Source organism: Molossus molossus, unplaced genomic scaffold (genome assembly GCF_014108415.1).
Source record: "Molossus molossus isolate mMolMol1 unplaced genomic scaffold, mMolMol1.p scaffold_m16_p_4, whole genome shotgun sequence".
Classification (NCBI taxonomy): Eukaryota; Metazoa; Chordata; class Mammalia; order Chiroptera; family Molossidae; genus Molossus; species Molossus molossus.
This window is the reverse complement of record NW_023425377.1, coordinates 4,067,580-4,090,570: the sequence shown is the minus strand read 5'-3', so window position 1 is coordinate 4,090,570 and position 22,991 is coordinate 4,067,580. Positions and strand designations below refer to the sequence as shown.

The following is a 22,991-nucleotide window of genomic DNA, read 5'->3' as shown; positions in this document are numbered from 1 at the left end:
GAAGATGTATATTATAAATCCTAAAGCAACTTTTAATGGTTTAATTTAACAAAATGGCTAACAAGACAACAAAGGAGATAAAAATGAAATCATACAAAATAGTTAATCCAAAATAAGACAGAAAAAGAGGCAAGGAGGAGCAGAGAAGGATGGGACAAATGCAAAACAAACAGCAAGATGATAGACTGAAACCTAGTCATAAAAAGAGCCACAGTAAATGTAAATGGTCTAAACCCCCCAAGTTCAAGGCAAAGTTTGTCAGATTGCATCAAGAGCAACACCCAACTGATTAAGACTAACCAAAATAAAGCTGGATGGGGTCATATTAATATCAAACAAACTAGATTTCGGAGCAAAGAATATTACCAAGATAAAGAGGATTTTTCATTTAAAAAAAATCAATTCATTAAGAAGATGTAACAATGTTTATGCACCTAGAAACATAGCCTCAAAGTACTTGAAACAAATACGACAAGGAAATATTTGCAACACATAAAACTGTCAAAGAATAAATTTCTAGAACCCAAAGAACTCCTACCAATCAATAAGAAAAAGGCAAATAACCTAAGGGTAAAATATATGAACAGTTATTTCATGGAAGAAGAAATGCAAATGTCCGTAAACATATGAAAAGATGCTCAGCTGCATCAGTAAACAGAGAAGTGCAAATCAAAAGCAAACTAAATATTATGTTATTCCCACCAGATTAGCAAAAACTTAGAAGCCTGAATATATTACGCACTGATGAGGATGCGGAGCAATAGGGACTCAACTGTTAGTAGAAACACAAATAGATACAATCTCGATGGAAAACAATTTGGTGTATTAGTTTGCTAGGGTTGTTGCAACAAAGTACCACCAACTGGGTGGCTTCAACAGTAAGGATTTATTGGCTCCTAGTTACAAAGGCCAGATTCCTTCTGACGGCTATGAGGGAAGACAGGTTCCAGCCCTCTCTCCTAGATTCTGGTAGGTTCCGGTGTTCCATGATTGATAGATGGCATTCCTTGTGTCTTCGCATTGTCTTCCCTCTATACTTTTGTCTCTGTCTGAATTTTCCCTTTTGATAAGGACACCAGTCACCCTGGATTAGGGCACACCCTAAAGAATGATTTCATTTCAACTTGACCATCTGCAAAGACCCTATTTCCAGATAAGTTCACATTCACAGATACTGGGGGGTTAGGGCTTTAACATCTTTGAAGGGAGACACATTCCAACCCATAACACTTGGTTAAATGTGAAGATGCTCATATCTTTCAGCCTAGACATTGCATCCCGGGCACTGGCCACAGAGAAAATACTTACAGATGGTACTGGTAGATAGACACCATCCAAAAGCAGAATGGTTAGAATCTTCAGCGGTTCTCAACCTGTGGGTCACAACCCCTTTGGGGGTCAAACGACCCTTTCACAGGGGTCGCCTAAGACATAACAGTCGCAAAATTACAGTTATGAAATAGCAACAAAAATAATTTTATGGCTGGGGGTCACCACAACATGAGGAACTGTATTAAAGGGTCACGGCATTAGGAAGGTTGAGAACCACTGAGTTAGCTAAATGTGCATTAATGCCCAGCCGGTGTGGCTCAGTGGATTGAATGTCGTCCCATGGACTGAGAAGTCCCAGTTTGATTCCCAGTCAGGGCACATGCCCGGGTTTTGGGCTCGATCCCCAGTAGGGGGGATACAGGAGGCAGCCGATGGATTTTTCTCTCTCTCCCCTTTCCTCTTGCTCTAAAAAATCAATAAAAACATTTTTTTAAATAAATAAAGACTACATAGCAGTGAAAATTAATAAATTACAGCTGCACACATTAGCCTGGAGACATCTCGAAAACATAATATTAAGTTGAAAAAAGCAAGTCACAGAAGAACCTCTGTCATTCAATTATGCAATGAAGATCCACGTGGTTAGTTCTCTCACCTTCTTCAAATCAGTTCAAACATCACTTCTCAACAAGGCCACTCCATCACCCTCCCGTACACTGTAAGCCCCACCCCCACAACCACTCCCCTTTTCCACCTTATTCTGCTCCACAGCCTTTTCCCAGCCCACTGACCAACTTCTAACAAATTATATAATTTTCTTACTCACGTATCTGGTAGTTATTGCCAACCTCCTGCCTCCAGAATGCTAGATCCACAGGGGCAGAATTCTTTTTTCTTTTGTTCACTGCTGTCAACCAAGTACCTACAACAGACCTGGCACAAAGTCGGCACTGAACAAATATTTCTAAAACTGAGGGGTGGGTACACAAATGTTCATTATGATTGATAAGCATCACACCTTGTCTTTGTATATGTGATGTCTCATAGTAAATAGTCTTTGAAGAAAACAGATGTGTTTCCTGGAAGACCCGAGTGTCGAGCCAAGATCTGGACGCTGCGTGATCGATGCCGCTCACGCTCTTAACCACAGAAAGCCAGGGCTTGCTGCAGTATTCCCCCAGGACGTGTTCTCCTGGGTAGGCTAATGAGTGACAAGGAAATGTCAATCTACCCACAGGATGCAATCCTCCGTTTTATTTCTGCTTGGACAGGGTTTTAAAACGTGCTCGTGAATATTTGCACTGACAACGTCGGAGGGCATGACTGCTTTGCAGAGAGAAGTGAAACCACCGGGTAAATTTGCCTTGTGCTTCCTTGAGAAAACAACGCAAAGGCAGCGGCATGTCAAGGCCGGTCACAGAGCCGAACACGCACGACCCCGGCCTTGACAAGCTTCCTTCTCATCCTGAAATCCCCGGGAACAATCCAATCGACTCTCTGTGGCCACCCAACATCAACCCCGGGTCAGGTCTCCAGTCAGGGAATCTGGCGTGATTCCCTGTTCTACCCAACACGAACGATACTCAGCTTCTGCCAAATCGTATGGCCCAAGATTGAAAATGGACTTTGGGACCCACTGACCTTAGTTTTAGAGGTCATGGCACCAAGTAAGCCAGCATACCGTGTCATTTGTAACCAAGATTGGACTCGAATCCCTTAGAAGAATAGACATTTAGACATTGCTACTTAGGAAGGAGACAACAAACTAAGCTAATTCTGTAGCTACGGAGACAGAGTCAAGATACAAAAATGGAAAGTGGTAGTGGGGGGGGGGGTGCCTAGTGTTTGTGGAGATAGAGAGACTGCCACCCCACCTGGGCCAGGTGGACACACAGAGGTGGCTCTGGGAAGGCACAGTGACACTAGATCCCTCGGAGCCAACCAGAGGGCAGGGGTGGGTGCGAGTGGACAGCAGAAGGGGCAGAGCATTCAGAACCACAGGCTGGCGTTAATCGGCCTCTGCCCCCACAGCTGTGTGATACAAATGTCGCTGCTTAACTGTGCCATGCATCACCTGTGAACTAAGATCGCTGTTAGGAGGAGTAAATGAGATGTTTGGCAGAGCCCACACAGAGTGGGTGCTGAACACTCATCAGGCCTGGGGCTGAGGTTCATCTGGCCAAGCTCAGTTCCTGGTTGAAAGACAGGGTTGGGCTGAGGACGGGGAGGCTGGGCAGAGCCTGCTGGGCAGAGCCTGCAGGGCATCCACGGCCTGAGCCTGGAGTTAAGGAGGGAAGGGCACCACGCTCTTCAGCCAGCATCCTCGGCTCCCTGCGCCCACCGGACGCTGGCCCCAGGCGTGCCCACTGCAACCAGGCCCAGGCTCACAAGAGTGGCCCTCATTCTGCCTGGGGGCAAGGGTGCAGAGCCTGACCCCTCCCTGCCCTCCACCCGGCACAAAGAAACAGACAGCGAAGCATCTTCCAGTGCGTTTTAATCAAAATTCCACCGTCGTCTCGTACGTACAGTGTCAGGATGGGCATGCCAGCTTGGTCTTACAAATGGAATTCCCACAGGTTTGCACTTCGGACATGTATGAAAAATAAAATATATAATATTTAGCTTTATAAACTTCCCCCACTTAATCACTTGGTCTTTAGAAGAGTGACTGCTCCCTCTGCCCAACAAATGAAGCAGCCTGGAGTCACTAAGCAAAATATCAGCCAAATGACGCCCACTTGCTGAAAGTCCCGGGGGGAACCCTGGAGACAGTCAAGTGCTCACAGGAACCAACACGGGTGGAAAGGAGCACATGCCTCGCAATGAGGTGAGACATCAAAGATGGGAGACTGCTAATGGCTGTTCTTTTCCGCTGGGAAAAATAAACCCCCCAAACCATACCGAGTGGTTGTAAAAGCTGCAACGGAACTTTTGGCACCAGTGGAGAAAAGAGGCCTTTGAAAGCCGTCGTCAGTGACAAAGCATTGATCTGAGGGGGAGGTGACAGAGGGGGAGGGACGGTGGCCACCACAGACCTTCTCCATTCTGAGCGCCCCCTCCCAGCCCCATCGAGGGGCCACAGACACCCCCTCAATCTCGGAGAAGGCAGGACAGTGTCTGCACAGCCAGCCCTCCTCGCTCGTGGCATAAAGAACGATGGGGGGGGGGGGCTGCTTCACTACGTGCTCAGTGGCGGCAGGATAAACTCAACACTAAAGGACGCGGCCACTCCAGGCTGCACAGCCTGCAAAGGGGACGGACAGAAAGCGCACAGGAGACACCAAGGATCCGAGGGGTGGGCAGGCTGGGGTGCACTAGCATTTACAGGGGTTCTGAACAGGGCCTGAAGGTCTATGATCCCCCGGAGCAGGAAGTCAGATAGACCCACCCCTGCAGTTCAGGGCTTTTCCCCAGGGACTCTGGCCCTACCCCCAAAACAACAACATCTCAGCAACGAACAAATAAGCCATAAGCCAGTGACATACGCTGCCACAGAACCTCAGTCTCTGGGGCCCAGCCCATCCTGGCAGGAGGTTCAGACAGTTTGACTAGGGGAGTAAGCAGAGGACAGAGTGGCTACAAGTCAAGGAGGCGCTCCTCACAGGTCTCCACGGGCCACTTCGAAGCCCCTCCAAACACGTCCACGTTGTTGTCCACCCACGGGATGATGTTGCCCGGCATGTTCGTGGAGCAGTTGGCGATGTTGACAATTTCTTGGGCACGGAGGACACGGTCCCATATGTTGAACTGGCTGAGTTCCCCCACGAATGCCTGTGTGGCATCGAACCTGCCCCCGATGGTGTCCTGAGGAGGGGACAGAACCATGTCAGTTCCGGCTCAGAAGCTAATCCTCCTGGCACGTGACTGTCTTCGGGGACAGATGGGGCGGAGGGGACCGGGGCATTTTCCTGACGCCCCCAACTCTGGCATGGGAGAGGTCTTTCCTCCAACCACCCAGTTTACGGATGGGATCAGGTTAGCTCGAGGGGACATTTGCCCACAGTCCCAAAGCTAGGACCAGACCTGCATCTCCTGGCTTCCAGCCCCTCCCAGAGGAGAGGTGACAGGGAAGTGAGGAGGGCGGGGGCCAAGGAAGAGCCCAGACTTGGCCCCCAAAACACCAGGTGTCTGCTCTGTCATTTTCCATTGCAAACCTCCAACACAGGTTTGAAATATCCACGGTCATCTGCCGGAAAGCAGGTGGCCAGCTTAGCGTCCCCCTTTCCCAGACGGTGAGGTTCTGGGTGGCAACCCTTGAGGTCTGACTCTTTCCTCCCATCCCCCCATGGCTGAGCACCCCGCAGAAATTCCCTACGTGCCCCCAGACCCTGCACCAGCAGCTCCGGGGAGATGCCATACCAGCCCCCTGGCATCCTGAATCAACACTGTGCCTGGCAGAGATGACCCATGACCCCAGGGGCACTCCATTCTGGAAACTGTCTGAGCACACCATGCCAACCTGGTCCCCTGTCCTGAGGCAAAAAGGCAGTATGAGCAGAGCCAGCACGGACCTCACCCATTCAGGCTGGCTGCCATGCCACCGTGGTCACCGCGGGCAGGCAGGTGGCTGGGCAGTACAAGGGGGCAGCCTGCAGGCCCGGCCTTATGCTGCTTGTCTGGCCCACACACGCCCATATTTCAGTTTCCCGTACCCACCTGCTCCTGTCCGAGGATCAGCACGCCCCCTGGCTTGATGGGGTGCCAGGGGGCCAGGTTCTCCCCAGTGCCGAGCTTCTCCCCATCCTGGAAGGCCTCCCACATGCCGTCCCGTGTTGTCCAGGTGACACAGATGTGGTGCCACTTGCCATCGCTGACAAACAGGGGCAGCTGTGCAACCTGTGGGTGGCAACGTGCAGGTGAGGCACCCCATGGGTTTCCCAGAGGTCTGATCTGAGGGGACAGAAGCACTTGAGCCTACTGCTACTCCCATCACATGGGGTCCCTCCTGGTCTCCCCTTCTCTGCTCTGTGAGTGACATGTCTGACCCGCGCACCTCAGAACGACTCTCTGGCTGGAGACACCATGTGCCATCAAATACTCAGGAGAAAAGGGAAGTTTGGGCACAAGCCCCTAACCCCAGGGTGGCCCTGCTTTCAACTGGACACTCGGTCCTGGCTTGGCTGAGGGTCCAGGATACTGTGCCGAGCCAGCAGATGGGACAGACAGCTACCCCGCGCTGGCCTGGAACACCCATGCTGGAGAACCCGAAGTGCAGTCAGGGCCCCCCTGGGCAAACTTCTCTGGACAACAGTGAGACGAGGCACCTGCACTCTGCAGGCGAAGCCCAACGTCCACTGTGGCGCTCGGGGACTGTGTGTGGCTGTCCTGCCATGCAGAGGACCGAAGTCCTGCAGTTACACATGAGTAGAGGAAGGGCGTTTCCCACCTGCACCCATCCACTAGCACCCTGAGTGCCCGACAGGCCAGCTCACTGCAACCAGCCTGTTGTGACTGCTGGTGTCCTAGCAACCCCATGCACTAACTCCCAGGAATTGGCTGTTTATAGGACATCTAATTGGAGAGGAAAACAAGGTTCTTGGCCCTCAGGGTGGTATCCAAGGGTGTCATTTAGAACAATTAGTCCCCGACTCAGGGACACTGTCACTGCTGGAAGGAGTCCAGCAGGTGGATTACACAGTGTTTCTCATTTAAGCAAACCACCCAGGGCAGTTCACTAAAGACAGAGCGAGGGGCCAGGGTGGAGAGGGCTCCCGGGCTCGGGCAACCATTCTAATGCTCAGTTCCAACAAGGAGGATGTGAGGATGCATTTTTGGCTTTGTGGCATCTGACTTCAGAATAAAAGTCGAAGTGGGGCTGCTGGAGGGTCCCACAGACACTCCCAGAGCTTATCTCTTGGGGAGACCACACTCCTGAAAACCAGCCAGTCTATCAAAAGGGGACACTTACTCTAGGAAAAACAAAACTTCAGGTCTGAGGAATGGCTCAGTGGTTGCCAGGGGCTGGGGTAGAAAGAGGAGCTGACCACAAAGAGAAATGAGGACATGTGGAGGGTGATGAAACCCTATATTCTAATTGTAGTGATGGATACACAACTGCCTACATTTGCCCAAACTGGTCAAACCACACAGTAAAAACATGTAAATTTTACCATATGTAAATTATATCTCAATAACACCCCCGCCAAATAAAGATATGCTCATGAGAAGTACTCTCCTCTAATCAGTGCAGCCCTGGGAAACAGCCCTCGTGGGCTGGCCTGAGGGCCAATGACAATTCAGGCTGGCGTGCAGACATCTCGGCTCATTCTGCTCCCTCCAGGACCTCTGGCCCGGAGCCTCTGCTGCTTCCCACCAGCTCGAGCTTGGCTCTCCACCAACTGCAGCTGCCTGCCCCCTGTCCCCTGCCTCGTCAGCTGTCCAGCGCAGGACTGAGTCAGAACAGAGCCGTCCCCACCTTGGGAAGGACAGCCTGCAGCCAGCTGTCACATTCCCTGCAATTTCCTGACCTTTGTTGCCCCCAGGATGGGGAAGGGGGCATCCAGGCCAGACTCACCTTGTCATTGATGAGCAGCTCGATGGGATTGTTGCCCCACTCTATCAGCACGATTTCGTTGGCCTGTCCAGGCACTGCATAAGAGAACGGGGTGCCAATGCCGGGAGAGGCGCTGGATCGCAGCCACAGGCAGATGGTGAAGGCATACAGTTCGGGCAGTGTCTTCTTGATCTTGCCATACAGGTAGTTTGTGCGGAGGGGGAGGGACACTTTGAATGCATCTGGTGACTTGAACGCACTGTTGCCTGGGGGGGAGAAGAGAGGCCAGCAGCACATTAGCCCACCCCCTCCCACAAGGCCCTGTGCCACAGTTCACCTGGACTCCCCCACCCCCAAGTCGGTCCTTCCATCAATGGAGCACCTGCTACTGGGAAGCCACTCTCCAAGGTGCTGAAACTCCAGCAGTAACCCAGAGTGAGCTCACCCGTTAAAGCTTGAAGAGGTGGGTAGACACAAGCTGGACTTCGTTTTCTGGTTAAATTAAGCCACAGAACCCTCCCTCAGCCAAGTCTTGTTATGTCCTTGAACTCTTGGACCCTTCAGCTCCTTTAACAAGGGCAAGGTCAGGAATCCACTTGATGGGCATGGAGGCATATTACAGGGTCCCAGGCACTTGGTAGACACTTGTGAAGCCAGTAAGCCCCTGTCACTTCTCACAGGAAATAATCACTGCTGCCAGGTAAACAGATTCAGGTGCTCATGTCCTGACACTACAAGTTAATCCAGAAGTGGCCTTTGGACTAAATCCCTGACATGCGCTCATGGCTTGGCTAACGATTTGCCCTTTCCTCCCCAAGAGAAGGTGGCAATTATTGACCATTTCCTGCAGTTTGGGACCAGTGGGAGGCAGAGGAAGGCAGAGATGTCCCACCCCACTGGGGGTAACAACCTGGCCAGAGCTCCGACCCTTCTGGACCCAGCTGGGACTGGTGGGAATCCAAAAATCTTTGAAAACGATTGGTACTCTTAAATGGGTCTAAGCAATTTTCAATCCAGTTTTGATTTAAGCTCAAAAATAACAACAAAAGTAAACACATACAAGTGAAGAACCTGCCTCTGGTTATCAGATTTTTAAAAAAATTTGCAGGGTATCACCCAGTTCTGTGAGCTGTCATGGCAAAAGCTTCCCTCTGATTTGGAGACCAGACGCTGTCAGTGAAGAAGCCTAAATGCCCTCATTCAGTGAGTGTTTATTAGGCACAATCTCCATTATCATCAAAAGACAGGCAGGCTCTCAGGACCCAGAACAAAACTGCCTGTGTCACCAGTGGACTAACTCAGTCCCTTCCTCACCCCTTCTGCAGTACAGGAGCCAGAATGATCAACCTTTCTCCACCGTGACCCCCCAAACTCATTTTCTGTCACAGTAAATAACACATGAGGAAGCTCCTTGGTGCCAGGTTCACACGATCCAAGGAAGACCTTCTGCAAAGGAACGCAGCAGGGCTCGGCGTCAACCTCTCAACCACTTGACAACAGGCAGCATAGAAATACTAGACTCTGGCTCCACGTGTAGTATTTACTCCTCTCTGCTGACTGTGTAGTCTTGTCTGATCCATCCTGACCTCCCACGGCAGGGCACTCTCAGCACAGGCTGCAGAGCTGCTGAGCTCCTGGTGAGGAGACCAGGGCTGAGGAGACCTGGTCACCTGGGGGAGTCACAGGTGGGACCAGGCCAGGATATAAGGCCTCACATTAGGCTGAAGCAAAATTCAAGAGAACGAGAAGGCCCCAACTCCTGGCTTTACAGGGTGAACAGTTGAGGCACCGAGGCTGAGAAGTAGGTGACTTACCCCAGGGCATTCAACTAATGAATGACAGAGCAGGGAGCAACAGTCCCTCTTTCCACGATATGCAGCCACTAGTATTTAATCTGCAAATGCCCACGGGCTTCACGACGGTGTGATTATCTAACAGAGAGAAATAACGTCTACCCTTGCAGGTGGGCAGCCTTGCTGATTTAATAAGGCTCAGTGTTGGTAATATCATTAGCCTGGTAACAACAGACAGGTTTAATTAGAGCTGGGAGAGCCAAAAGGCAGAGGAGGGGGCCCCGACCCTGAAAGCTGGAGCCCTCTGTTGATATCAAACAGCTTAGAGGTTCCAAAGAAACTTCCTTAAAACCAATTATGGCATTAAAAGGCCGGGCCAATAAATCAGAGGCTGCAGGTGGCAGACAAGGCTAAGCAGCCTGGGGCCAACGAGAGAAGGGAAAGGTGGGCTGCTGCTCGCGTGGTAAGGAATCAGGTGGTTTTCTGCACCTGTCAGGTAAGTTCGGGGGGGGGGGGGGCTGGACAGCGATCTCAGAGCCTCTCAGAGCCGTATCAGCAAACGTGGGAACAGAGTGAGCAGGTAGGGGTCTGGGAGCAACCACTGCCCACCCAGGTGGCCAGTCTGTACATGGGCAAGAGACCCCTGGGGCTGGCCCCTTCCTGCCAGCTGTCGCTTGCTCTGGGCTCAGCTTTCCCTACACTGCATCCAAGATAAGGGGTGGGGTGGGGGTGGGGGTGGGGGGTCGGGAGGGATGTCAGGCAGAGGGCGACAGGGAAACAAGCAAAGCGCGCTCACCTCGCTCCAGCTCGGCGACCCTCTGCAGCAGCGCGTTCAGGGTGCTCTCGGTCTTCTGCCGGTGAGCCGAGGTCTCATTGTGGAGCAGGGACTTCTCGTCCTCCAGTTCCGCGACCTTGCGCAGCAGCTGTCTCTCTAGCTCCCCAAGCCGCCGCTGGAGCACCTCTCGAAAGTCGCCGGGCAACGCGGCATTCGACACGTTCACTCGGAGCTGGTGCTTTGGGTCACGGGGCGGGGCGAAGGGGGGGGGGGGGAGACAGGAAGGAGAAGTGTCAAGGCCAGTTCAAAAGAAATTGTGAGATGCCGCTGGCTCCGCCACAAAGGGAGACGCTTCCAAAACAGGAGCGTTCAATCCACCCAAGCTGATGGCACAAAGGGGAGCATTTCACTGTTGCTTTTCTGTTCTTTTGTGGTAGGAAAAAGACTTCAAAATCAGACAATCACTTTCCTGCAGTCTTTGAAACTTACGAATCTTATTTTCCCCCCTCTCAAAAATCGATTTTGCTCCTCTAAAAAGCCAACTGTTTAACCAACATCTATCATTTTCCAGTAAAGACCAAAAACACAGATTGGAATTTTTTTTTTAAGAGTTAATCAAATGGTACTCAAAGCCGATGCACTCTCATCTAGAAATGAAAACAGCCCCCAAGTTCCAGTGTAGCATATGGTTGCTTACAGAGATATCACTGGAAAATGAGAGATCTAACGCATGACTAGTTCGAATTCCAGGAATCTTTGCTTTTAATGCTGTTTCTAGATCCTCCCAGCCTATTTCTTTTACTCCTCTATCACCAATGTTGACTCCGGAGGCAGCCTGCGGATGCCCAGCCATGAGTCCCTGACAAACTATTTATCCCTCTAGGGTTCCAAATAGCAAAATGCAGTTACTAGGATCTGCTTCCCAGGACTGTTGCAAGCGTTAAAATTAGATAATATGCCCTGCACATATTTAGTGCTTCAAACATGTTAGCTTTTGTTAATCATAATGAATTAAGGGTTACACAGATGCTGGAAATACTGTATTTAACCATCTTGCCACAGGTAATCCTCGGATCATTTTGCAATAATTACCACCTGTCATTGAAACCTAGCTTTGCTAATAAGTATTTTGGTAAACATGTTTAACAGAAACGCCCACACTTTGTAAATAGGGTGAAAAGTAAAGAGGGAAATTAAATGAAGCTTTCTCTCTCTAAGTTCCAAACTGGAAGGGCACCTCAGGGCTGCGCCGTTGGCAGACAGACGTCTTTGAAGTTCACCGGGCTTCCTGCAAGGTGAATCCTGGTGTGGCCGGCGACCCTCCAGCCTGCGCTCCCCTTCTGCTGAAACACCCCCGCCCCCACCTCCCTAGGCATCCGCCCGCTCTAGACCACCCCGATCTGATTTATAGACGTAAATGCGGGATGCTAGGGGCCGCTGACCTCAAGCGGCAGCCTCAGGTCACCCGGCACAGCCTCCGGGAGCGCGTCGGGCTCCGGGAGACTCGGATTTGCAAGAAGAAAGCAGGCCGTCCTGGTTCGGCCAGCCCGGACCTCGTTAAGTGAATGATCACACAGTGGGCACTCGGGGGACTTACGGGGTGGCGGGTGCGAGCCACGCAAGTAAGTTCCGGAGTAGGATCAAGAACTCCCTGCCCTCGTCCCCAAATCCAGCTTGATCCCACACGGCCTCGCGGGCAGGACCACGAACCCCACCTCTGCTCATCACCCCCTCCAGGCCCCCTGCGCCCCGCTACCTCGAGGCTCTCCAGACGGTCCTTGAGGGTCTGCAGCGAGCGGCTGAGCTGCTCCACGACATGGCCGGGGTCCCGCGGCAGGTCGCCCATGGTGTCTTTGCCTGCGGCCGCCCGGCCCGGCGCCTTGCCGCCCGCCGGCCCCTCGCAGCGCGCCAGCTTGCCCGTGAGTTCGCGGATGGCCTCGCGCTGCGCGCCCAGCGTCTCCTTCTGCTGCACGACGGTCTCACGCAGCTGCAGCACCGCGGCCCGCAGCTCCTCCTCGGGGCTCAGCGCGCCGCCCTGCATGGGCATCGCGGGCAGCGGGCAGCCGGCGTGCACTGCCTCCGGGGGCAGCGCCGTGCACACGAAGCGGCTGCCGGGCGCCGGGACGTCCTGAGCCCCGGCGGCCACGGCGAGCGCCACTCCTGCAGCCAGCAGGGCCAGCATCCCGCCGTCGCCGCTCTCACGCCAGCATCCGCGGCGGGCGGGCGCCGTCGGGGCGCGTGGCTGGGGCGCCTCCTCGCAGGCTGCGGCCCGGACGGCGCCGGAGGGCACTGGGAGCCGGGGTCCGCGGACCAGCCCGCCGTGGCGCAGCCGCACACTCCGCCCGTGCGACGCTCTGGCTCGGCGGCCCGCGCGCCCTTTCTTAAGCTGGGGGGTGGCGAAGCGTGGGGTGCGGCGCCGCGAGCTCTGATTGGCCGGGCCGGCGCGCGTCACGCGGAGGCGGGGCAGGAGTGCCTTCTCATCGCGCGGCCCCCACCGGGCACCAGCGCGGGCCCCTGGGGCCCATCCGGAAAGGGAGGGCTGAGGTAAAAAAAAATGCTCGGGGTGACCTCGGGAGCCTTGGCCGGGTGTTCAGGCGCCCTTCGGACCCACCCGAGGACGCGGACGGCGCGGGCTGAGCAGACGCAGGGAGCCCGCAGGTGCCCCAGCGCCCCAGACGAGGCGGCTGGGCTTCCGGCACGGCGGGAGGCCTCGCTTAGGGGTCGCCACAGCCCTGGGGCTGGGGTGGGGGTGACCCCGCTTCACGAGTGAGGAAGGTGAGAAGCCCCAGGAGGGTCTCGAACCCTGGGCTGTCCTCGCGAGCCAACCGCGGCTGGCGTGGGCTGCTGCCACCTGGCCCTGAAGGCGGGAAGGACACGCACGAGGTTCCCCAAGACACCCTCCGCATCCACGTCCCTGACCCCACCTTGGAAAGATTCTAAGTCAGGGGGGACCAGAAACAGGCTCCAGATGCTGACTGCAAGAAGGGGACACTCGCACAAATTGCATCCAAGAGGCTGGAGTGGTGGCCAAAGTCACAGGGCCCCTTGCAGGGCTCTCCCAGGTGTACCCAGGACAGCCCACCAGGCGGTGACCTTATTCAGCAAGACCTGGGCTTGATGGGGTTCGTTCTATCGCAGTCCTCACAATGGTGCTACAGAGTACCACAGTGCCCCACCTTTGTAGATGGGGTGGCCATATGCCCAGTTTCTCTGAGACCGCTGTCCTCAGATTCTTGGAGAGAACAGATATGGACAGAAACCCCGAAAGGCAGGAGCAAATTTGTTTCAAAATCTTGTCTGTGATTTACAAACAAGTTCAGAGAGATTTTAATGCACAGCTGCAGACTGAGCTGGTTTACTGCACATTATAAATGGAGATCTTTATTTTTTTCTCGTGTTTTTTAAGAAACTCAGTTGCAAGGTCATTAATCACATTATCCATTATACCAGAAACAGATGAATTTGTCACTTGTGCACAGAAGCTGAGGTTGATTCTGAAAACAAATTGTATCCAAATAAATGAAATTATTATGATAATATAAAATAGACTGCAGTGATTAATCTTCAGAAACCGAATTTTGACCTGCTTTGCACTTCAAACAATAGCTCCTGTTATGTAAATAGTTGTGGATTTTCAAGGACAATATTGCTATATTACAAGAAAAGTTCTATTCATGAACATCTCCTTGTGGATAAAATTAGAGACAGGAAGTCTGGTCTACATAACACCCAAAGCAGAGGACAATGGATGCAATGATGGTTCAGGTAAGAGCATTCAATAGTAGAAAAGGTTTGGGGGTGGGTATGGGGCAGTGGGTGGGTATCGAGCTAATGTCTCAATTGGTCTGCATCACCAGCAGGTATCAGTTTCACATTGTAAACATGACATTGAATACATTCATTCCTCCTACATCTTTCTTACTTCAGCTCCTTGAAAACTCCAAAAGTTCAAGTGAGCTCACATATACACAAATTGCAATAATGAAGGTAACTAGGTTGCAAAGCATTTTATAAAATATTGCATTTTAGATGATTCCAAAAGGCACCAAATCCAGACATGTTCAGAATTATTCAGATAAGGATTTCACGTTCAATTTTCACTCAAAGGTTTGATTTTTTTTTTTTTACTCATAGACCTAGGTGGATCTTAATTGTATGCGATAATAGAGTAGTAAGCCTATATTGTTCCATATATCCTTTCTTGACACAGACTGATACATTCGTATGTGCAACTACTTGAAATAGAGGCTGGTTCCTTTAGTAATTAAATAAAAGCAAGTGTTTCCAGAACTAATTTTCTCCTGCACAAAGAAAGCAGTGTATAAGAAGACATAAAAATAACAAAGCTTATATCCTAAAATAATTACTCTTAAATTTCTCAAAAGAGATTTCGATATGAAAAGTAATCAGTGACTTTGCCAGAGCCCAGATGGAAAGACTGAGTCTGTTCAGATGTTATTTTCTTTGAAAGCAGTATAATTAGAGGGCTTAGTTAAAAGGGTATATGCTGCCTGCCCAGAGTGACTCAGTTAGTTGAGCATCATCCTATACACCCAAAGGTTGCTGGTTTGATTCTCTGTCACTTACGGAAGGCAACCAATCTCTCTCTCTCTCTCTCTCTCCCTCCCTCCCTCCTTCTCTCCCTTCCTCCTTTCCTCCCTCTTTAAGCATGCCCTTGGGTGAGAATTAAAAATAAATAAATAAATAAATAAATAAATAAATAAATAAGAGGGTCTGTGCTATTCAGGGTTTTATTTTGTCTTTCTGATGGAAAGTTGGCTGGCTTAGGAACAAGGGGACTGAGTCCTATTAACAACTCTGTCACTAGCTCAGTGGTTTGGGGCAAGTCATTTCTCCTCTCTGTATACAAGATACGGGGATTAGACTGGACTCTCCAAAGACCCTTCTGGCTGTGCTCAAGAGCTGGTAGTTTGAGAAAGAATCTCTGTTCAGTGTGATGAAGTTTCCAGGACTTTGTTCTTTCTATTTGTGTTATGAACCACCTGTCTCCAAGGATGAGCATGGGAAGGCAGGGTGTTTGTGTATACAGCAGGTAAACTTTCACATCCGAAGATGCTGTGGCTGTGGTTGAAACCTGCTCTCCACAACATGAAAACTCACCCTCGATTTACTCATAGCACAACAACCTTGTCTGCCCAAAGGATCCTGCATTTCTGACTCATGCTCCCAGTGAGGATGGTGATGAGTGGCAGAGACCAGGGCCCACAGGTTTTCCTCTACTTGAACAGTCGTGCAAATCTGCAGCAGTGAATCAGCTCCACCTCACCTCTTAGTGTAACTGACGTGGCAGCCTAGTAACCACCCACTCGTTCACTTTGTCTCCTGGCTCCCAGGTCAGCAGAGAGCCCCATATGGGCTTACACCGTATGCTGGGAATCCTGATGAGCTCATTCCACCTCCATTTGATTGCCCCATCTGTTTGGTTCCCTCGTTCTTCTCACATGCATTTTTATCTTGGTCTTCTGGGAAATATGCTAATTTCCGCCATAGTGTCAGAGGGTCCCATCTTATACTTTCTTACAGTTCCTCCTCTCTCAGCGCCGCTTGGGAAGTTAAGAATGGGCCTGTGAGCTCCATAAAAAAACCAAGGACAGCGCCTGAAAACGTGGCTCGGGAGCTGTCCTCGGTGCTGACTTTCGATTGGGAGGACTAAAAGTGTGTGCTGTGGGGTTCTTTAGGGAGGGCGGTAGTGGTCAGGATTCAGTGCAAATACAAAACAGAATTTAGAGGCTCCAGAGAATTGTAACTAGTATTCTTTTATGCCTAAAATGCTAAGACCCTTTCAGGAGTGGTGTTTTTTTTGTTTGTTTGTTTTGTTTTTCATGAGACTGAACTTCACGGTAGAGTAGAAAGTGCATAAGCTTTGGAGTTGGGCAGCTCTTGTTTCAACCCTAGTCTTATAACTTGCCATTTGACCTTGAAAGAATAGCTTAACCTCTATGAGCCTGAGTTTTCTTGTCTCTGACATCAAAGCTAAATTTACTATGAAGTATTATTGTCAGGCTCAAGTGAGATAATGTATGTAGACATGTTTGGCATGTAGCAGGTGCAAAATAGCCATTAATTGTCCCTTTCTTCCTTTTTCTTCACTGAATTCAGAGCTGAATTATATAAATTCTTTTAGAAACAAAGTTAAATGTTTTCTTTTATTTTCTGCAAAATCCATTTGAAATTAAATAAAACACAAATTATTAAGAAACAACAGGCCAACCTCTTAGGAGGAAAGGCAAGGAATAAGAATTTCAGCACTGGCCGGTTTGGTTCAGCGGTTAGACCGTCGGCCTGTGGTCCAGACAGATCCGGGTTCAGTTCCCGCTAAGGGGACGTACCTCAGTTGCGGTTTGTCCCCAGCCCTGGTTGGGTCGTGTGGATGGCAGCCACTCGATGTGTCCCTTTCATGTCGATGTTTCTCTCTCTCTCCCTCCCACTCTATCTGAACAAAAAAGAAATGGAAAAATGTCCTCAGGTGAGGATAAAAAAAAACAAACAAAAAAAGAATTCAGAAAAAGTTATTGGTGTCTTGGCAAGAGAAAGTTATTCTACTTTGTGGGGGAGGGTTTTTTCCTTTAAAAAAAAAAATTTTATTTATTTTTGTTACAGATGTTCCTCCTTTTTCCCCCACTGATACCCCTCCCCCACCCTCCCTGTCCTGTCCCCAGCTTTGTTGTCCATGTCCATTGTTCATGCATACATGCATATAAGTTCTGTGGTCTAGTTTTATTTTTTTGCATGTAGCTATCCAATTTTCCCAACACCATTTATTAAAGAGGCTGTCTTTACTCCAATGTATGCTCTTGCCCCCTTTGTCAAATATTAATTGAGCATACAGTCTTGGGTCCACTTCTGGGTTCTCTATTCTGTTCCATGGATCTATGTGCCTGTTCTTGTTCCAGTACCAGGCTGTTTTGATTACAGTGGCTTTGTAGTATAACCTGAAATCTGGTAATGTGATCCCTCCAATTTTGTTCTTCTTTTTCAAGATTGGTGTGGCTCTTCAGGGTCTTTTTTGGTTCCATAGATCCATTGAACTGCCATTTGACCCAGTGATCCCACTTCTAGGGACATACCCTAAGAAGCCTGAAACACCAATCAGAAAGAATGTATGAACCCCCATGTTCATAGCAGCACTATTTACAATTCCTAAGATCTGGAAACAGCCCAAGTGTCCATCAGTAGACAAATGGATAAAAACGCTGTGGTACACATGCACAATGGAGTGCTATGCAGCTGTAAGAAAGAAAGATCTCTTATCCTTTGAGACGACATGGAGGGACCTGGAGAGTATTATCCTAAGTGAAACAAGCCAAGCAGAGAAAGACAAATATCACATGATCTCACTTATTTGTGGAATATAATGAACATAACAACAGTCTGAGGAACGGGGTAGTCCCAGAGACGTAGAAGTGGGGTACAGACTGATAATCCCCAGAAGAGGGGGTGGGGAGGAGAGATAAACCACAGAACTTATATGCATGTATGCATGAACAATGGACATGGACAACAAAGCTGGGGACAGGACAGGGAGGATGGGGGAGGGGTATCAGTGGGGGAAAAAGGAGGAACATCTGTAACAAAAATAAATAAATAAATTAGTTTTTTTTAAAAAAAGGAAAAAAATACCTCCCCCACAAAGTAGAATAACTTTTTCTTGCCGAGACACCAATAACTTTTCCTGAAATTCTTTTTTGTTTGTTTTTTTATCCTCACCTGAGGACATTTTTCCATTTCTTTTTTGTTCAGATAGAGTGGGAGGGAGAGAGAGAGAAACATCGACATGAAAGGGACACATCGAGTGGCTGCCATCCACACGACCCAACCAGGGCTGGGGACAAACCGCAACTGAGGTACGTCCCCTTAGCGGGAACTGAACCCGGATCTGTCTGGACCACAGGCCGACGGTCTAACCGCTGAACCAAACCGGCCAGTGCTGAAATTCTTATTCCTTGCCTTTCCTCCTAAGAGGTTGGTCTGTTGTTTCTTAATAATTTGTGTTTTATTTAATTTCAAATGGATTTAGCAGAAAATAAAAGAAAACATTTAACTTTGTTTCTAAAAGAATTTATATAATTCAGCTCTGAATTCAGTGAAGAAAAAGGAAGAAAGGGACAATTAATGGCTATTTTGCACCTGCTACATGCCAAACATGTCTACATACATTATTTCACTTGAGCCTGACAATAATTCTTTATAGTAAATTTAGCCTTGATGTCAGACAAAAAAACTCAGGCTCACAGAGGTTAAGATATTTTTTCAGCCCTGGCCGGTTTGGCTCAGCGGTTGGAGCGTCAGCCTGAGGTACAGAGAGACCCGGGTTCGGTTCCCGCTAAGGGCACGTACCTCGGTTGCAGTTTGTCCCCGGCCCTGGTTGGTCATGCGGGTGGCAGCCACTCGATGTGTCCCTTCACATCGATGTTTCTCTCTCTCTCTCTTCCTCTCTCTCCCTCTCACTCTATCTGAACAAAAAATGGAAAAATGTCCTCGGTTGAGGATTAAAAAAAAAAAAGATTTTTTCAAGGTCAAAATTTCAGATATCATACACAGCAGAATTTTCACTGATACATCACCTAAGGCATCAGAAACAAAGGAGAAAATGAACACATGGGACTACATCAAACTCAAAAGCTTCTGCACAGCAAAAGAAACACCACCAAAATGGAAAGGCAACCCACTCTATGGGAGAGCATCATTGCCAATGATACATCAGATAAGGGGTTAATTTTCAATATATATAGAGTGCTCATGCAGCTCAACAAAAGGAAGACAAAGAACCCAATTAAAAAATAGGCAGAAAAACTAAATAGATATCTCTCCAAACAGGACATACAAATGGCTAAGAGACATATGAAGAAATGCTCAACATCGCTAATCATCAGAGAGATGCAAATTAAAACAACAATGAGGTATCACCTCACATCTGTCAGAATGGCCGCCATCAACAAATCATCAAACAACAAGTGTTGGTGAGGGTGTGGAGAAAAGGGGACTTTAGTACACTGCTTGTGGGAATGCAGACTGGTGCAGCCACTATGGAAAACACTATGGTGTTACCTCAAAAAATTAAAAATTGAACTGCAATTTGACCCAGTTCTAGTTCTGTGAAATATGTCGTTGGTATTTTGATGGGGATTGCATTGAATCTATAGATTGCTTTGGGTAGTATGGACATTTTAATGATGTTAATTCTTCCAATTCATGAACAAGGTATGTGCTTCCACCTTTTTATAGCTTCCTCTATTTCTTTTTTCAATGACCTGTAGCTTTCTGTGAATAGGTCCTTTATTCCTTTGGTTAAGTTTATTCCTAGGGATCTTAATTTTTTTGTGTTTTATCTCTCCTCCCCACCCCCTCTTCTGGGGATTATCAGTCTGTACCCCACTTCTACGTCTCTGGGACTACCCCGTTCCTCAGACTGTTGTTATGTTCATTATATTCCACAAATAAGTGAGATCATGTGATATTTGTCTTTCTCTGCTTGGCTTGTTTCACTTAGGATAATACTCTCCAGGTCCCTCCATGTCGTCTCAAAGGATAAGAGATCTTTCTTTCTTACAGCTGCATAGCACTCCATTGTGCATGTGTACCACAGCGTTTTTATCCATTTGTCTACTGATGGACACTTGGGCTGTTTCCAGATCTTAGGAATTGTAAATAGTGCTGCTATGAACATGGGGGTTCATACATTCTTTCTGATTGGTGTTTCAGGCTTCTTAGGGTATGTTCCTAGAAGTGGGGTCACTGGGTCAAAATGCTGTGATGGTAAATGGGATGGATTTTTTAGTTTCTCTTTCTGTGAGTTCATCATTGGTGTATAAGAATGCCGTCGATTTCTTGACGTTAATTTTGTATCCTGCTACTTTGCCAAATTCATTTATTAAGTCTAGTAAATTTTTGATGGAGTCTTTGGGGTTTTCTATGTATAGTATCATGTCATCTGTGAATAATGACAGTTTTACTTCCTCCTTTCCAATTTGGAATCTTTTATTTTTTCTTCCTGTCTGATTGCTGTGGCTAAGCCTTCCAGTACTATGTTAAATAAGAGTGGTGAAAGTGGGCATCCCTGTCTTGTGTCTGTTCTTAAGGGAAATGCTTTTAGTTTTTGCCCATTGAGTATGATGTTGGCTGTAGGTCTTTCATATATGGCCTTGTTATGTCAAGGTATGATCCCTCTATTCCCAGATTGCTGAGCGTTTTTATCAGAAATGGGTGCTGGATTTTGTCAAATGCTTTTTCAGCATCTATTGATATGATCATATGATTTTTATCTTTCATTTTGTTTATGTGGTGTATCACATTTATTGATTTGCGAATATTGTATCAGTCTTGCATCCCTGGGATGAATCCCACTTGGTCATGGTGAATAATTTTTTTGATGTATTGCTGGATTCGATTTGCTAGTATTTTGTTCAGGATTTTGGCATCTATGTTCATCAGGGATATTGGCCTGTAGTTTTCTTTCTTTGTAGTGTCTTTTCTTGGTTTTGGAATTAGAATTATGCTGGCCTCATAAAACAAGTTTGGAAGGCTTCCTTCTTCTTGAATTTTTAAAAATAGTTTGAGGAGAATGGGTGTTAGTTCTTCTTTGAATGTTCGGTAAAACTCCCCCCAGGCAGCCGTGTGGGCCTGGGCTTATCACTTGGCCCTTTCTCTTCTTATCTCCTTCTAGTTCAAAATGCTTGCATCTCTTGATAGCCCGCATTCTCTTAGATCTGCAGTTGGGCTCAAAACATTCAAGCCTCAGCACAATCTTCTTTGTAGTTTTAGCCTTTTTGTGGAAAATCGGCTTAGCCTGCCCACCACAGCCGCTCTGCTTCCTGTCGTAACACTGCTTTCCCTGCGCAGAAAGAGAACCCTTGCCTTCTTTCACTGTGTTGCTTTATGGCGTTGATGCTTGCCACACTTCTTACAGAAAGTCCGGCGGGTTTTAGGAACGTTCACCACGCTCGCGAGAGCGCTCTCGGCACGCAAAGGAAGGGGTGGGGGCGAGTTTTTAAAGATAAATTATTGTGTGTGTTTTTTACTTTAATCATAGGACTCAAACTATTTCCCATCACTTAGAAGATATCACTAGAGCCTGTGCCCAGACCCAACTGAAAGAGTTCTAGTCCTTAACATTTCAGTGATTCTGAGTTTGTGCTGCTATGGGATCCCAACAGATATAAGACCCCAAATAAAGCAAATGTTCTTTCTTCAGTGTATCTGGATTCTTCTTGGGCAACATTTCAGGCTTCATTGTGGGAGCATGTGATGTGAGACATTGAGTTTCGGGAAGTGTTCCAGTACAAGTGTATGATCACATGTAGCTGAAATGACATGATTTGGGGGGATAGATGGTTAATATTACCCAACAGTCTTCAACGGACACAAAAGGCTTTTGGTGGCATCTTCTGATTTCAAGCAATAGACCACGTTGCTAGATAGATCAGGTATAATATCTTAGCTCTGTTTTTAAAAGGAAGTGGTAGTGGACTGGGGATTGGAAAGGGTTGGAAGAAGGGATCTCAGCAACTTGGTTTGCTTGGAGGAAGTACCCTAAGAATGGAGTCTCAGTTTCTCTGTATCAGGAAACACTGAGAAACTGCCTCACTTTTAAATCGTTGTGTGTTTTTTTGTCCTCACCCGAGGAAAAAAATTTTTTTTTTTTGCATTTATCTTCAGATAGAGCAGGAGGGAGAGAGAGAGAAACATCGATGTGAGAGAGACACATCGAGTGGCTGCCACCCTCAAGACCCCAACCAGGGCCGGGGACAAACTACAACCAAGGTACGTGCCCTTAGCAGGAACCGAACCTGGAACTCTTCAGTCCGCAGGCCGACGCTCTAACCGCTGAGCCAAACCGGCCAGGGCAAAACTGCCTCACTTTTATACAAGTTACAAGTAGTGAAATTAGCCTGTATCTAATAAAAATTTGCAGTTCAATATCTCAGTATAGTTCAGGCATACAGGTAACTTGCTTGAATCTTTAAAAGTGAGAGTTGGAAGAGATTTTATAGAATTTTGAAGACAAAGAAATAATTTCAGAAAGGTTAAAAGGTCATCTGGCTATTTAATAATAGGGCCAAGCTGAAACTAAGGTTCCCTAGTTCCCAGTCGAGGGCTCTTGTCCCTGTACCGCTTCCTAACATACTCATTATATCCTTTTAAATGCCTGGCTTATTCAAAAATACCTTTCTTAAAAATCAATCATTTTTCACACCAAATCCAATTATCATTTTTCTATAACTCTCCTTGAATTCACTACAGCATTCAACATTGTTGGCTAAGTCCTTTTTTAATTAAAACTCTGCATTGTTGGTTTCTATGGCATTGTATTGTGTTGATTTTCTTTCTTGCTTTCTGAGCAAGTTTCTCTTTCTTTCCTTCTTTCCTTCCATCTCTCTCTCTCTCTCTCTCTCTCTCTCTCTCTCTCTCTCTCTCTCTCCTCTTCTCTGGATCTTTTTTTATCCATTACCTAACTTCTCAAAAAATGTGTCCGAAGTTGAATTGTCGTATCTCTCTCCTTTCTCTCACTACTCTCTCTACATGACCAATTTCACACTCTTAGTTATGAAATCTATGTTAGTGACTCGACCGCTGACCTGTACAGAGCTGCAAATTGCATGATAGACATCTCAAGGCTATACTGCCAGCACCTCTAACT

The 22,991-nt window shown here is 48.2% G+C and overlaps 1 protein-coding gene and 1 pseudogene across 1 annotated transcript; both read right to left on the bottom strand.

The window, feature by feature from the left end:
• Positions 1 to 4,473: 4,473 nt before the first annotated feature.
• On the bottom strand, positions 4,474 to 12,683 carry NPTX2 (neuronal pentraxin 2). The gene is made up of 5 exons (XM_036240874.1): positions 12,090 to 12,683; positions 10,355 to 10,571; positions 7,787 to 8,031; positions 5,929 to 6,108; positions 4,474 to 5,076 (listed from the first exon to the last, which is right to left on the bottom strand). The coding sequence occupies exons 1-5, from the start codon at positions 12,513 to 12,515 to the stop codon at positions 4,849 to 4,851; spliced, it is 1,296 nt and encodes a 431-aa protein (XP_036096767.1). The 5' UTR covers positions 12,516 to 12,683; the 3' UTR covers positions 4,474 to 4,848.
• Positions 12,684 to 12,781: 98 nt separating this feature from the next.
• Positions 12,782 to 22,991, bottom strand: part of LOC118616528 — an 89,818-nt pseudogene continuing 79,608 nt past the window's right edge.

Excerpts from the sequence above, each read along its gene's own strand:
- NPTX2 (XM_036240874.1), bottom strand. The coding sequence starts at position 12,515 with ATGCTGGCCCTGCTGGCTGCAGGAGTGGCGCTCGCCGTGGCCGCCGGG. Across the intron at positions 10,572-12,089 it reads ACCGTCTGGAGAGCCTCGAG|CACCAGCTCCGAGTGAACGT; the intron begins GTAGCGGGGCGC and ends CGTGACCCAAAG. Across the intron at positions 5,077-5,928 it reads TGATCCTCGGACAGGAGCAG|GACACCATCGGGGGCAGGTT; the intron begins GTGGGTACGGGA and ends TCCCCTCCTCAG.